The 14,392-nt window shown below is 35.7% G+C and overlaps 1 protein-coding gene across 9 annotated transcripts in view; it reads right to left on the bottom strand.

The window, feature by feature from the left end:
• BCAS3 (BCAS3 microtubule associated cell migration factor) overlaps positions 1-14,392 on the bottom strand; it is a 378,393-nt gene that overhangs the window by 222,643 nt on the left and 141,358 nt on the right. For 7 of the 9 annotated variants that reach the window (XM_075517892.1, XM_075517894.1, XM_075517888.1 and 4 more), the window contains exons 17-20: positions 9,225-9,269; positions 2,345-2,469; positions 1,534-1,699; positions 250-350 (exon numbers count right to left, since the gene is read on the bottom strand). In XM_075517892.1, coding sequence (XP_075374007.1) covers positions 250-350; positions 1,534-1,699; positions 2,345-2,469; positions 9,225-9,269 — 437 coding nt within the window. The remainder of the gene's footprint in view (positions 1-249; positions 351-1,533; positions 1,700-2,344; positions 2,470-9,224; positions 9,270-14,392) is intronic. The other 2 variants (XM_075517889.1, XM_075517891.1) reach the window with 1 other exon arrangement.

Here is a 14,392-nt window from a genome sequence, read left to right as displayed (position 1 = left end):
AGTGGGTCACACTTGCAAGGCCTGCCAAGCACTCACATTTTGGCTATATGATAGCCTCACAACTCTGATTCATAACAAAAAGAAACTATATTCGCTACTCTACCATTACTAATATAGTTGGTTACATGAAGCCCTATTCTGGGGTAGAACATGTACTAAAATAAATGCAGGCTGAAAAACCAACTCAGAAAGTCACACTCGGCTTAAAACGTGCACATAAGACAAGACAAGAAGTTGTCAGCTACTTACAGCCAGCAAGAAGATACTGGTAGTACTGTACGGCATCTGCAGCCAGGAGCAGTGGATGGTTTGCATTAAATGGTGGTTGGAGTTCATTCCACTGAGGAGTTCTGAGGTAAAACACAAGACTATTAATATTTAAGCTAATACAGAGAATGTAAATCAGTGTTTCTGTCATCACATGTAATTATCTATACAAGCTCACAAAATGTTTGTAATTATGTAAATTAGCTTGTTCAAACACTGCAATACACCACAGGCAGTTGAGCAGCACGACCAAATCACGCAGATTGTGAGGCAAAGACAATACTTGTTTGTTGGCTGCAGCATGTATTGCACAAAAAAATGATGAAGGCGGTTTAGATTAAGTTGGTAAATACATTTAGGACCATTGTATGTCACGCTGACATTATATAAACACAAAACAGAAGCTGGAGAACTTTTTTTGTTCTGTTAACTAGCATTGCTTTGATACTGTAAAGTCATTGAGCATTTACAAACTGTGAAAATAAAGCTGTGTAAAGTTATGGACTATTGATCCAATTAGAATTTTCAATTCCATTACAACCTACTCATTTCAACAATAATGGTCTAGAAGTCTGTGTTGTAATTTTAATTAGGGTGGGCCATTCCTAAATAGCTTGGTAAATCAAGTATTGATCAATCTAGTCCAGCCATAAGCAGCACTAAGGAATATAGGAGACAAGAAAAATCGATAGAAGAATATTTTAAAACGTCAAAAGCACTGACAACACTTTCTCATCAATTTTTGTTTACTTTCTTCCACATGTCAGGAATAATTTCTTCAACTGTCTTAAGAAATGCTACCTTCAGCTACTTACAGGATAACTCGCCTAATTCTTTGCAATGCTTCATCGTGGAAACCTCACTCATGTCTCATGGCAGAATTCTGTACTTTAACACTATCAAAATAATTGTTTCTAGACCTTATATAAAAAGTTAAATTACAATCTGATCGTTTAAAATCACTAATTGATAAGGATCTCTATTGATCCATTAACATGTTCATGGAGCTCCACGCCTATAGAAGTATTTAAATGGTTAGCTCCCATTCAGACATGTAAGCACTAAGAGAACTATATGAAAAGGTAGGCTTGAATTTGCTAGCGAGAGTCCTCTCTTTCAATGGAAAACTTTCAGAGTCTTAAAGATAAACTTTAAGATAAAAATAGGGGTGAAAATCATGATGCAGTTCATTCACCCCTTCCAAAAAAAAGCTCACGATCATTTTCTGGACAAAAAGAAGAAGAAAAAGTAAAAGGAATGAGCTACCTAACCAAAGTCCAGCTGGCTCTTGGGCATGTCATCATTTCCAAAGGTGTGTCATCACTAATCTTCGGAGCAGTGCTGAGGGGACGTGGTTCCAATACGTGCTCCACCAGGCTACCATAACAACTGATAATATACAACGATTCCACTACAAACTGTTTTGATTGATCTGTTTGCAAGAAGAAAGAAAATCTTATCACCATAGCACAGCAGAAACAGAAAAAACGCTATAAAAATAGTAGACTACTTATACTTTTAAGTATAAAACCAGTAGACCACTTATTCTTTTAAGTCTTTCGCCTTTATATGCTTGCAGTCAAAAATGTGAATTAGAAGTGAAAGAGCTGGAGAGACAAAGAGAAAATTGTACAAAGCACACAATTTCCCCCTTGTTTCATAAATATACGAATATAAGAGAAGGTGGAACAGAGTTTCTCACCAAGGTGTATTCAGGCAATTACACATTGCCCAACATATGTCTGTACATTTGCTTTAGCAAAGGTGTCTCACCTTTACCTCACAGCTTTTTCTGTGAAACTTCACACAATATCTTTGGATTGAACTATCAAAGTTTGTTTTCTCTCATTATATCATAATAAAAGATCAATGATTTATCTCACTAATTACAATTTCTTGTAAATTGTCCTATTTACCAAAAGCACCCCAACCATGTTCCCAAAAATCTCCGCTGTCACTGAGTTTAAGGAACAAAATCTATAGATGAGCACCACCTGCTCAGAAGTTATCACAAAATGAGAAAATAAAATAGAGAATTTAAATTTAAACGCAAGTCCTATTTTTGCAATATACCAACCTTTTTCTCTTTTCAGACCAGGATTGTTTGCAAACCATGACCTTGATGATCCGAAGACTGCAGCAACACAGAACTCTCCTCCCACAGACTTACTGGGTGAAATCTGTGGAGCTGGTTTGGATTTGCTTAAAGAAAGAACGGGATAAAATTATGAAAGTGATTTCTCAAAAATTGAGATGTCCCTTGCTTAATAGTCATTCTAAGATATTAATTCACAAGTGGTGAATATCTGCAGTTCCCATAAGATTTAGCAGGATTTACAGATGCTTAGTGTTTCTCGATAGTAGGTCCCAAATTTCCCTTGATCAGTGAACTCATTAACTTGAAGAACAGCACTGGCTCATAATGGAGAATTAGTTGGACTGTTTAAAAGGCCCAATATTGAATATTTGCATTCAATAGAAACAACTTCCAAAGTGAATACAAACATTTATAATCATAAGTCCTTTGGGAATGAAAATACAGATTCTGGGTCAGTCATTCAAGGTGGTTGATATTTTCTTGTATTTTCAAAAGAAAATTAATAATAACGCTAACGCTGACTGCTGATCAGTTGAAATGCAGCACAGTCCTGATGCCATTGAAACCACTAGGATACATGTGACATGGGCCAAAGGGTAAGAGGGAACAACATGCGGAGGAGACAAGGAAAGGGAAACAATGCATATACTCATGAGCTATGTGTTAAAACAAATCAGTAATTTTATCATGTAAAAAAAGATTAAGACACATTCTCCTCTGAAACACCACAATGTGCATGTAGCAGATACAGCGGTTTATGTTTCACTAAAACATCATTTAGTGTTCCTCCTTACAGAAATCTGAAGATAGGTAACATTACGTGTTGTATAAACTCAAAAGTATTTTCAGAGCATTGCCCATTTCCTCAATTAATTAAACCAGGATTTCACCCATTCCTTAGGAGAAAAGCTGTTTGAGAAGTTAACGCAGGATTCCTCCTTCTCATGTTCCCTTTTTACCAGTCTTTTTAATTGGATTATTTTATATTTCTCTCTCTACTCAATTTCACTGCTCCCTTCTCTTGCTACCTCTCCCTCCTTTCCTTTTTTCTTCTATTAATTTCTTGTTCCACATTATATCAGCCTGTGATTACACCATCACATTAACTTGGTCGGTTTTAAGTTATGATCTTCGATTCTAAGAAGTGTGTGTGTACCTATGTGTATGTGCACACAAATTATTGCAGTATGATGATGGAATTAAGCAGCAGAAAAATATTTTAAATCAGCAGAAAGCAATTCAAACACTACGCATAATTATAATGGCACTTAATTCATACTACCATTTTTTTTGTTAATGACAAATTACTTGTATATAGGTGAAGTGGTTCAACAGAATGAACCAATAGGGATATTAAAGCAAGAACAGATTACGAATCAATATAATGTAGAAGTAACACAAGAAAAGCAAGTTAAAGCAAAACTATTCTACAAGCTGGGCTTCTCTAAAACTCCTGCACCCAGCTGCAGAGACTGCACCTCTCCAAAGACCTAACTATGCCTTGGTCCCTTACAGCTCAGTCCTGAGCTCACTGGAAGAAATGGCAAAACTCGCACTGACTTCAAACAATTTCCTTCCACAACTAGCTGTAGTAAGTGACACATGGAAAATAAGGCATATGGTTTAAAACATATAGCCTCCATCACTACTGTCATGCAACCTGAAACCTTTAAAATTGCCTTCAAACTGAACTCACCTAAAGCAGCAAATACTTTTTGTATAGCATACCAGAAATTAGGTCATTTATGAAAATGGGAGAAAAGACTAATTGTTTGCACTCGCACTGTATTTCCAGCCAGGTTTCTGAAAGGGATTTACAGAAAGTGTAACTGAGCTTCCCAACACCTTGTGCAGTATTACTCTGCCAGTTCTACAGATGGACTCACTGAAGCACAGAGGGGCTAAGCTACTTGCCATAAATCACACACACGGCAAGCCTATGGTCACACATTTCATTCAGAAGTCAAAAAAGAAAAAGAAAAAAGAAAAAAAAAAAAGACCTTTCAAAAGGAATTCCATCACACTGACCAGAGTCAATGGAAAGATTCAGACCAACTTTCATGGACTTAGATCAGTCCTGAAGCTCTCGTGCATCCAGGAGAAGCTAGAATGTCCCAAAAGAGCAATTGCGATTTATAGTCAGTAACTCTCATATTGAACCACCACAAAGCACTTAATATCCAACTGTTAAAATTACAGCTACAGATTACTGGGTCAGAAATCTGTGTTCCAAAAAGTTCCTGACTATAAATATACTACCTTGCTTGCAGTGGCACTTCATGATCTATATTAGAATGTTTCAATTGATATTAACATCGGAAGTATTTATTAGCTGCTCAGAAAAGTTCAGAAGAGATTTCTTTCACTTTGAAATAGTCATCTGTCACTGAAGCAGTATTTTTAACCAGTTCTGTAACAAACTGTGTATCGATAACTATTTTTAGCTCTCACCTTCCAAATATTCATACACTAATATTCCTTCAGAAATGAAAATGTAAATGTATGCACTAATTAGAGTCTTGTTACTTACTGATCTATACTTCAATCAATAAATGATTGGTTTTAATATAGAACAAGATTGTTGAGAAGGACAGTGTTACCCATCAATCAATACAAAGCAAACTACGAGTACAGATATGACTCAGCCGTATTCACATCCTCTTACAAACCCTTGAAAAGAGAATCTTTCCACACTATCCTAATATTCTTAACATTCTGGATTTTTACTCAACACAATCTGAGGTTATGAAAATAATTGAAAATGGGGAAAAAAAATGGGAGTAAACACTATTCTCAACTACAAACTGGAGTAAACTTCTACAGAGACATAACTGACTTCAACCATTTCTTCAAGGCTTTAAGCAGAAGGGAATCTGGTACTCTAATGACATTTTTGCAGGGTTCTCCATACTCTTCGTCCCAAAGACCTACGCTCAACCAAATACAGTTATAAACAACCTTTGAGGAAATGGTCTAATCTACATTCTATTTACACCATGTCTTTAAGATGCACATCTTTCAAGGCATGCATTTAAGTATTGGTTTCAGTGCCAAAACATTTTGCCTTCAAGAATGATGTTTTGTAGACAGAAAGAGCAGACCTTGTAAAGCACGATTACTCATGTGGTTAAACTTAGTCCTGCTAAAAAATAAAGACAAACAAAAAGAAAATGACTAGTGCATCATATTGGTTTAGACATATTTCTGAAAAAACTGCCGAGATGCCAACAAGTCTGTTCTGAAAACTATAGTAACTAAGGAATCTTTCATTTTACTACCATTTTACTTTATGCCTGAGTTTTCATCAATACATTCCAACTCAAATTTCTTTCTTTCAGTAAACCTCAAAAGCCCAGTTATTTTCAGTAACAGTAATGCCATTAGAAAAATATATTTTCAGGTCATTGTGATATTTTAACAACTTGGAAACTATAAATCCTCATTGTTATGTAGACGCAAACACCCTCTCAGCTTTATAAATTAACAAAACAATAATGTTGAAGGTAGGTGGTGAATGACTTGTTTCTGCTATGAACTCCTGCTCTTTACTTGCTGTTAGCCTGTCAGCACTTCATAAATTATTCCAAGAACTGAAATTAAGGCACATTTGGCCTCACTTTTAAAACCAGTTAATTTAAAAGAATCTTCACAATATACTAACTTTCAAAAGATTGTATATATTTTTACTGAAAGGGTTTGCGATGCAGGAAGAAGTACAGGTTGTTGGGAATCAACACTAAAAACAAGAAAGTGAAGCTAATGGGACCAAAACATTCACCCTTATAATTTCAGTCTTCCACATTGAGAAACAATGACACTATATTTAAGACATAAGGAGGATAAAAAAGCATTGCACTTTCTCCTGTCTGGGTCTACCCAACTGTGTAACTACACCAAGAATTCAATGAGACACAGCAATATTTTTACCCCAGTTGTATCTGTGCAGAAACCTACAGCAGAAGTACAATAGTAATAAAAACCCCTTTCAGTGACATAGTTCTTGCTCTGCTATAAATTTAATAAGAGCTGTGCCTCAACTGAAGATCACGTTGATGTCATTTCAGTTACCAACAGTTGACATTCACCTACCCCAGCTGAAGTCAATGACAAAGTCACCTACTAAAAGTCAAGTTAATCCCAAACTCCAGCTAAATACCACAATATTTGGGGAAATTTGTGTTGTTGATAATAATTAACTTCTCTAACATAATTTTGGAGGATTATTTCCGTTTTAAATGCAGAAGCACTGAGATGTTGATGTATACATGTCCAATGAAAAACATACATGAGCATTTTCTGCTGAAATGGCACAAAAAGTGATGGGAGCAAACTAAAGAAGAAAATTAAGACATCACTTTGTCAGATCTTAAAAAAAATGAAGAGACTCAGCAATAGCATGCAGCTCTTTCATGTTGACAATGCAATAAGAAAAGATTAAGAGCTACTGAAACAATTCAGTGCTACCACTCGTTGACTTTTGTAACGAATCAAACTGCCATAATCTCTGGAAATTTATTGTGTAAGCTCTTTATGAAAATCATAACTAATGACTATTTTAACTAGTTTTCATTTTTTATTATTATTCACTTTTCTACTTTATGTAAGAAAGAATTAATAAGTATTAATACTATTAAAATATTTTGAAAACCATAGGCAACTATGAAAACCAGAGGCTACACAGTACAGTGATGGAGTGTTCCTCAAAGAGCTTTACGTCTCATAAAATACTGCCAGACCTTAAATTTGTCTTTAAGTTCATAGTCAAACAAGTGACATGACTTTAAAAAAATAAATAAATTGCATATATATGATATGAAGGAACTGCTCTACAAATTCAAATATTATCAATCAAATAGTAACAGTCTGCAAAGATTGAGAATCACATTGGGTTTATGTTCCCAACAAATAGGCTTCAAATACATCAGATTCATAAAAACAAAAGCACTTATCCACAACTCCACAGCTAAACCCACTGAAAGGGAAACATACGTGATTTTTGAAGGTAAAAGTTTTATCTAGACTACATAAGCAGCAACAAAAATATCAGGAGAAAAATACTGCATGAAATCTGCAATTACACATAAAATTACTGAAAAAGCTTATCTGTCTCAAAATACATAAATTTTAATTAATTTATCATTGTGCCTAAAACAAGAAAACAAAGACATGTTTCCAGTTGTCAAATCATGAATAAAGCAAGAAAAAGCAAGAAAAGAAATGGTAGGCTCCTTTATTCGCCAGGCAGTAAGCTGTCAAATCTCCATTCATTTTGTTTACATAATTTTAGGTCTCATTAAGACCTTAATGGAAACAACATGATTTCTTCCCCCACCCAAAGTGTGTTTTTTATCCTAATTTCTCTGTAGGCTAGTAAAGACCATATTTTTTGAGCTAGCACTGGCATTAAACAAACCACAAAAGAGTCTTGTGAAAGACAGGCAACAATTTTTGAGTCTATTTCATATATTCCCCTCTTTAATCTAGGCCTTTTAATCTTGCCTCAATCTAAAATAATTTCTGGTTGACAAGCGCCTCTGCTGCTTCATGCAGGGGGTGACTGAAACATCCATTTGCTAAGACAATCCACTTTCAAAACTCTTCTTCCAGAGCCTTTTCAGTTCTTAGATCACCGTCAGATGAAATGCTTAGGTGCATCGTAGACTATCACTTAGAAATGGTTCTTAGGAAGACTACTTGAGTAACCAGATGTTCTCTAGGAATAAGGCAATGTCACCTTCTTTCCTTTAGTGTCGTATTTAGTGCCTTCGCTTTTCCTGTCTTTGGTATAGCTCCCATACCCCTCATCAGCTGTCCTCTGCCATTCTCTTAAGAACTTTGTATCCTAATGAAGCTCTTAAGAACCTCTTTCTGCTGAAGATAGTATTTTGACAGAGACATAAGGGGGTGATATATGTGGAACAAACTTCTAGTTGTAGAAACAAGAGCCACATACAAATATTCTAACAGATACTGATAGATATAAGCTAGTAAGTAACCTTAGCTAAACTTAAAAAAAAGAAAAACACCACCCCCCCAAACAAACCCAAAAACCTCCTAGCTGAAAGTTTCTAAATTTTCTAAGAAAGTTGTAAGATGTTCAAACTTCTTCCATTCTTCTTGCCTAAAACTTCAACCAGCTAACGCCCATCTAATCATAAAAAGGTGACTGGAGGTTATGTCGCACTGTGTGAATACTGAACCAAGCTCCAACACAGGGAAACTTCTTAAAACTTGCTTTTTCGTCTGTCTGTACTTTTGTAATATGCTGCAATTTTACATATCAAAACCAAAACCCCTTATTATTTCAAATATCCTGATTTTAACAGAACTGTGGTTTAGGTTTTTTTTCCTCGTGTGATAAGCTGCTTTTTTTATTTTGCAGTGCCCATTTTACCTGCTTCATCTCTCTTACTGCAGTATTTCACTGTCTACTCACTGCTAATCTGACTTATTTTTGAGAGGTCACTGCATTGTTTTCTGTCTGTAAGCAACTTAGTGCTACAATAATAAAGGAAGCTATATGGAAAAAAAGAGGCTTGTTTCATAAAGATATTGCAATCATTTTTGCGCACTGGGAAATAATTTATTTTTTTAACTTCTCTGCTACTTAAAAATTAAATGCCCTCTCAAAGGTAAAAAAGAAAAAAAAGTGAATGCATTTCTTTGACAATGCTTGATGGTGAACACGCATCCATAGTTTAAAAGTGAAATTATGCAGTGCTTCCACCTATGGATCAGCCATGCAAGTAAACAAATTAAAAAAAAATTAATCCAAAATTAAAAAGTCTAAGCACAGAGTTATTTTCAGTGAGGACAGCAAATGAATTATAGGCATGCTGGGTTTGAACTGGGAACTCACCATGGAGCTTTTATGGAAAAACATCCTGCTCCAAACAGGTAAGGTCTTCACGTAAAGGGGAAAAATGCACAGAAATTAGATGAAAACTCAATTACCAACAAGTACACTGTATATCATGCTATTAAGATTTATGCAGAAGGTAAACAAAATAATTTTTTATAACTGTTCATGATGCCCTGAAAGAGATGTAGACCTCTAATGTAACCAGCATGCTGACGCTCACAAACATAATCGCTCACGTGAACAGTCCCACTGACATCGCAACCACCCACACAAGCAGGAGCTGACGGGGTAGGCTCTTCATGCACAACGGCTGTGACAAACGTAATGCATCAGTTGCAAGCAGGCTTTAACGTTATAATTCAAGTTGGACACAGTTTAGGTCTCCTTCCTGAAATCTCCTGACAAATCTGAGGCAAAAGCAGTCAAGAGCCTTAAACAGACATTACAGTTAAAACTAATAGAAAAAGTAAATTAGCATCAAAAGCAACAAATATGTGGGTGTTTTCCATGAAACACTGAAGGTCTGAGTGGGACAGTTTGACAAATATACTGGAAAGAGGCAAGTCCGAAGTAAAAACGATGACAAGTACAAGCACAACCTTTTAGAGAAAATTACTCAGCCCTTTTCGTAGGTTAGAAACAAACTATTAAATTCAAAATCTTTAGCAACTGTATGACACGGCAACCTTATTCCCCCACTTACAAACTTGCGTGGAACACAGGAAAGAGAACCCTGACTTATTTCAAATGTATTTGATGTTAAAAAGCACCTGATAAAGAGCTTAATGTTTTTGGCCACTCAACAATTTATCTACACCATGATTTTTTTCTGTTGTTGTTGAAGTATTTTGCACAGCCTATAGTTTTTAAAGTGGTATCACACCCCGTTACTTTTAGTGCATTTTTAATGGGTATCTCCCTTGTTCTTTACTTCACCCTTGAAAAAGCCATCGCCATACTGACATTTGCATAAAATCTGAAAAGGAGGAACAGGAGGTAAATTTGGAGCTACTCACGTGCTCAAGGCTTCTTTGATTCTCATTTGGGATGTAACATAATCCACAAGATCGCTGAATAATTCATTTTATAAATGCCAATGTGTCATTTTTCTTTTTATACTCTGACTCGGCGATAAATTCTGGCTAGTTGCAACAAGTGAAATATTTTCAGGCAATGAACTAACAGAAAAGGTCTATCATAGAAAGATGTATAAAGCACTCAGCCGTATGCCTACACAATTAAAAGGATACCAGCCTGACAAAAAAGAATTCTGTGAACTCAATTTGACATGAGCACAACATCAATGAATGAAGAGACCCTCTTAAAAAACCATTTAGGTGAAGGTACAAACCTAAGGTATATTATTTGACACGCAAAGAAGTAAAAATCCAATAAATAATAGAATATTCAGAAAAAAACCTCTATTTTTCTTATTAGTAATATAGGCCAATAAACATATTGAATATCTTTTGAACTCTGTATAACGGACTAGCCTTTAACTGTTTGTATTTAAATAAATGTTTGGTTAACACTTCGGGGGAGATAGCTCATTTGGTAGAACCAGCTGCCTTTCTAGACATAATGTATCATCTTCGAATAGTGATAAAACCCAATTAAATTGTGTGAACCGTATGAATTGTATGATCTCCTACACAGTCAACACATTCGGTCCCTGACTCGAAGACCATTCTAATGGCTCAACAGAAGATTAGCCCAGCACTATTGTACCATTTAAATACTTAATGGAAAGCTAAGTCTTCTGCATAACCCATAGCCAACACAATTTAAGACCTAGAATGTATCTAGTGTAAATCTGAAGGGTCATTGGAGAGTGGTCAAATCTGACTGGGAGCTTAGAATTTCTAAACTACGATCCTGGATTTTTTGGCACGTATTTTTCTCTCCTCTCTGCCTCAGTTTCTCTGTCTGCGAAAAGCAGGCAAATGACATTTAGCTGAGCTCATTAGAACATCTTAGAAGATAACACAGGCTTTTTTTTTTTTTTTGCACAACATACTATGTTGACCTGATTATACTTGCAAATTAACAAATTCTCTCTATTTTAATTACCAATTGACCCAGGTGGATACAGGCTTCAGTGCAAGGTCTTGTTTGTTTGTTTGTTTTTAACATGGATACAAAATCTTGTATCGTGAAGAAAATGTAATTACACTTCCAAAGACTACAGTATAGTCTTAATAAAAAGCGTTAAGGGCGAGAGAGACAACTTAGCATTTCCTTTATGTTCATGAGACCTAATTTCTTTTAAGACGACCATTTTTTTTCCTATGATATTTACATAAGCAATTGTTTTTCACTATTTCCTTCACATAATATGGATGGTATGCTAATTGAGAGAGAGGGAATGTACAAATTACAGGATAACCCAACCTTGAAAAGACAGCACCAGATGGCTACGCACGGTGACAGTAACAGAGCATTGCCAAGGCAAAAAACCTCACTGAGGTTCCCCATTCTCATAGGTACTAAGAAATTCCAAAAGAAAATTATTGAATGAAGATGATTTATGATTCAAAATTCCAACAGAATTTTCTTAATTTCTGATCTGATTCTGAGTTTTAGAAAATTGAAAACTGAAACATTCTTTGATTTTGTGTTATCAAGTTTAACAAAAACTATTTAAGCTTTTAATAAGCTGTGCAACATGCACTTATTCTAACCCTCATCGCTGTATGTTGCCATAGCGAGAATCCTTTCATAAACAGTGACATCTGAACAAAACTTAGTGCAAATAACTGTATTTCATATCAATTACAAATCATTACGGTAGTTGCTTTATTACCAAAATGTATTATAAAAGCTAAAGGTGACAAAAAACAAGTCTGAGAAATGTGCCAGAAAGAGAATGTCTGGATTCACCATGCAGGAAAGCTGACCTATTGTACTGAATTCTTTAGCTTTACTTTTTAATTTTTCAATTTTTTCTTGACGTTTTTAGTTACTGTTTCCTACTTAATTGTATCATGACTTTGCACTCCTTATTTTTGTTTGCTTCAGTAGTAGAATCTGGGATAAATTAAGCTCTCTGAGTCAAAATAAAACAAATGGCTATCAGCGATTTTCAGTACATATAATATAAGCAATGAGAAACACTAAAATGATAAAATTGCATCAGACACTTTACCTACTTTTCCCCTTCCTTTTTGGGGGTGGAATGAGGGATGGGATGAAGAATGGATACAGTTTCATGTTTAAAAACACGCTATCTGAATCTTCTGGAGGAAAAAAAAAAAAAGGTTTATTCCTTTGCCTATAAGGTACGTTGGATGTCTGTTTTGACAAGACCCAACTAATGCAGGTTACATCCTGGTGTTTCACTAAAGCTATAAGGAATTTGAGAATGAAGTATGATACAAACATAATGACCGTATCCCTTGAGAAAGTTAAAACAAATGCTGCTGTCAGAGAAGCCAACTTTTACAACAGTTTTTCTTTTGGGGCAATTATTGTATCTTTTATTTCCCTCCTTCCTATTACAGCTCATCTGTGTCCCCACATTCTTACAAACTGGAAACTAACTACAACTCATTCCGCAAACACAAGGAACGCTTATAAAGCTACTGCAAAGCACAAAGCTGTCTTCTAACATATTCTGATTCACTGCCTTTTATAGACAAGCATGAGATGGATCATACAGTTCTTCCCCTTTCAAATCTATAAGCTCTTTGTAAATGAGCAATGAATTAACCCATTCACCAGACTTGAGAAGGAATTCAGCATTACTGTTAAAATTTTGAGAGGGAAACTGAGGCACAGATATAGAAAGGCTTATAAAATTAAAAAACTCTTTTACTGCCTTACATCCCCCTGATCTTTAAAACGTAAGATGCTTCCTTACTCATTAATGTTATAGCCCCTTTGGGAAAGCCTATCTGCTCCTCAGAATGTGCTGACAGTACAAACTACAGGAAAGCGACTCAATGGGATGACAAAATACAGGGACAAAAATTAAGTGCTTCGTGAAGGTGCAGGAATTACAATGAGAGACTTGAAAAAGCAAGGAAAAAACAGAGGGCAGGGAACAAGGAAACAATAATGATGGCAAGAAGGGACGTAATGCTCTGAGATACTTAGTGCTGACAATGTGAATTGTATTCAAAAGAAGAGAGTTTAATGATTGATCAGAAAACGTTCCAAAACCCACAAGTTTGTGTGAGAAAAAAAGCACCTGTGATGAAAAGCGCAGTAATGACACAACTCCAGATTCTGGTGTTTCATTCCCATAGGGCTACTGTGAACACTTTTAAAAATTTCACTGCTGTTCCACTTGTCAAGTAAAATGACATGCTTTGCAGCTCTGCTTGAGACAGATGATATTAAGAGCACTGATCAGTCCTTTCAGTACCTGAAAAATATTTTGCTGTCTTGGATACTAGCAGGAAAAAACCCATTTTGACTTTCTGATTAATAAAACCTACAAAACTTAATTAAGGTGTCTAGTATTAAAGAAGCCTTTCATACGTTAAAAGCAAATAAACCAGACAAATCCAGAACTGCTAATTATATGGTATTCTTTTAGTTTTGCTTTTTACTTTTAGAAATGTCCTGCAACAGATTAAATTTTTAATTCTTTGAAAGTAGCAACAACAGAAAAGGAATCTGCTTTGAGGGCCACTGAACAGCAACTGTAAAATCCAACTGATAGCGAGTTCGTCTCCTTTTCTGATCACTGTACAATCACAAGGTTAAGCAGCTGCTCCCAAAGAGGAGCCTTGTTTCCTCGGAGCAGTGCTTAAAGGTGCTGACCATGTAGGTGTAAATACATCTGTCTTTTGCCATTTGCAGTAATACATGCCTCCTACACTTCTCCGAGTGAGGCAGATGGTCCCTGTCCTGTCTAAATATTACACTGTACAGACTTACATTGCTATGTGTTTCTAGAAATATGAGGGCAGATGTTAAATATGTTAAACACACGCTTTGCCCCCTGGAGGTTTAAGTTAAGGCTGCTGTCTCAATTTGGTCATTTTAGGCATGCCAGGCTTCTTGGATCCTAGGCATTCCTCTTAAATCCCTGCTTTATAAATGCAGCTTTTCATGTTAATTTTGTGTACTTTCATCAAATATTTTGGATGCGGAACAAATGAAGGAAGCTCTCAGCTTAGCATTACACGTCTACACGGGCTTCGCTGAAAATTATGATC

Source organism: Mycteria americana, chromosome 15 (genome assembly GCF_035582795.1).
Source record: "Mycteria americana isolate JAX WOST 10 ecotype Jacksonville Zoo and Gardens chromosome 15, USCA_MyAme_1.0, whole genome shotgun sequence".
In the NCBI taxonomy this organism is placed as follows: domain Eukaryota; kingdom Metazoa; phylum Chordata; class Aves; order Ciconiiformes; family Ciconiidae; genus Mycteria; species Mycteria americana.
This window is presented reverse-complemented; position numbering and strand designations above follow the sequence as displayed.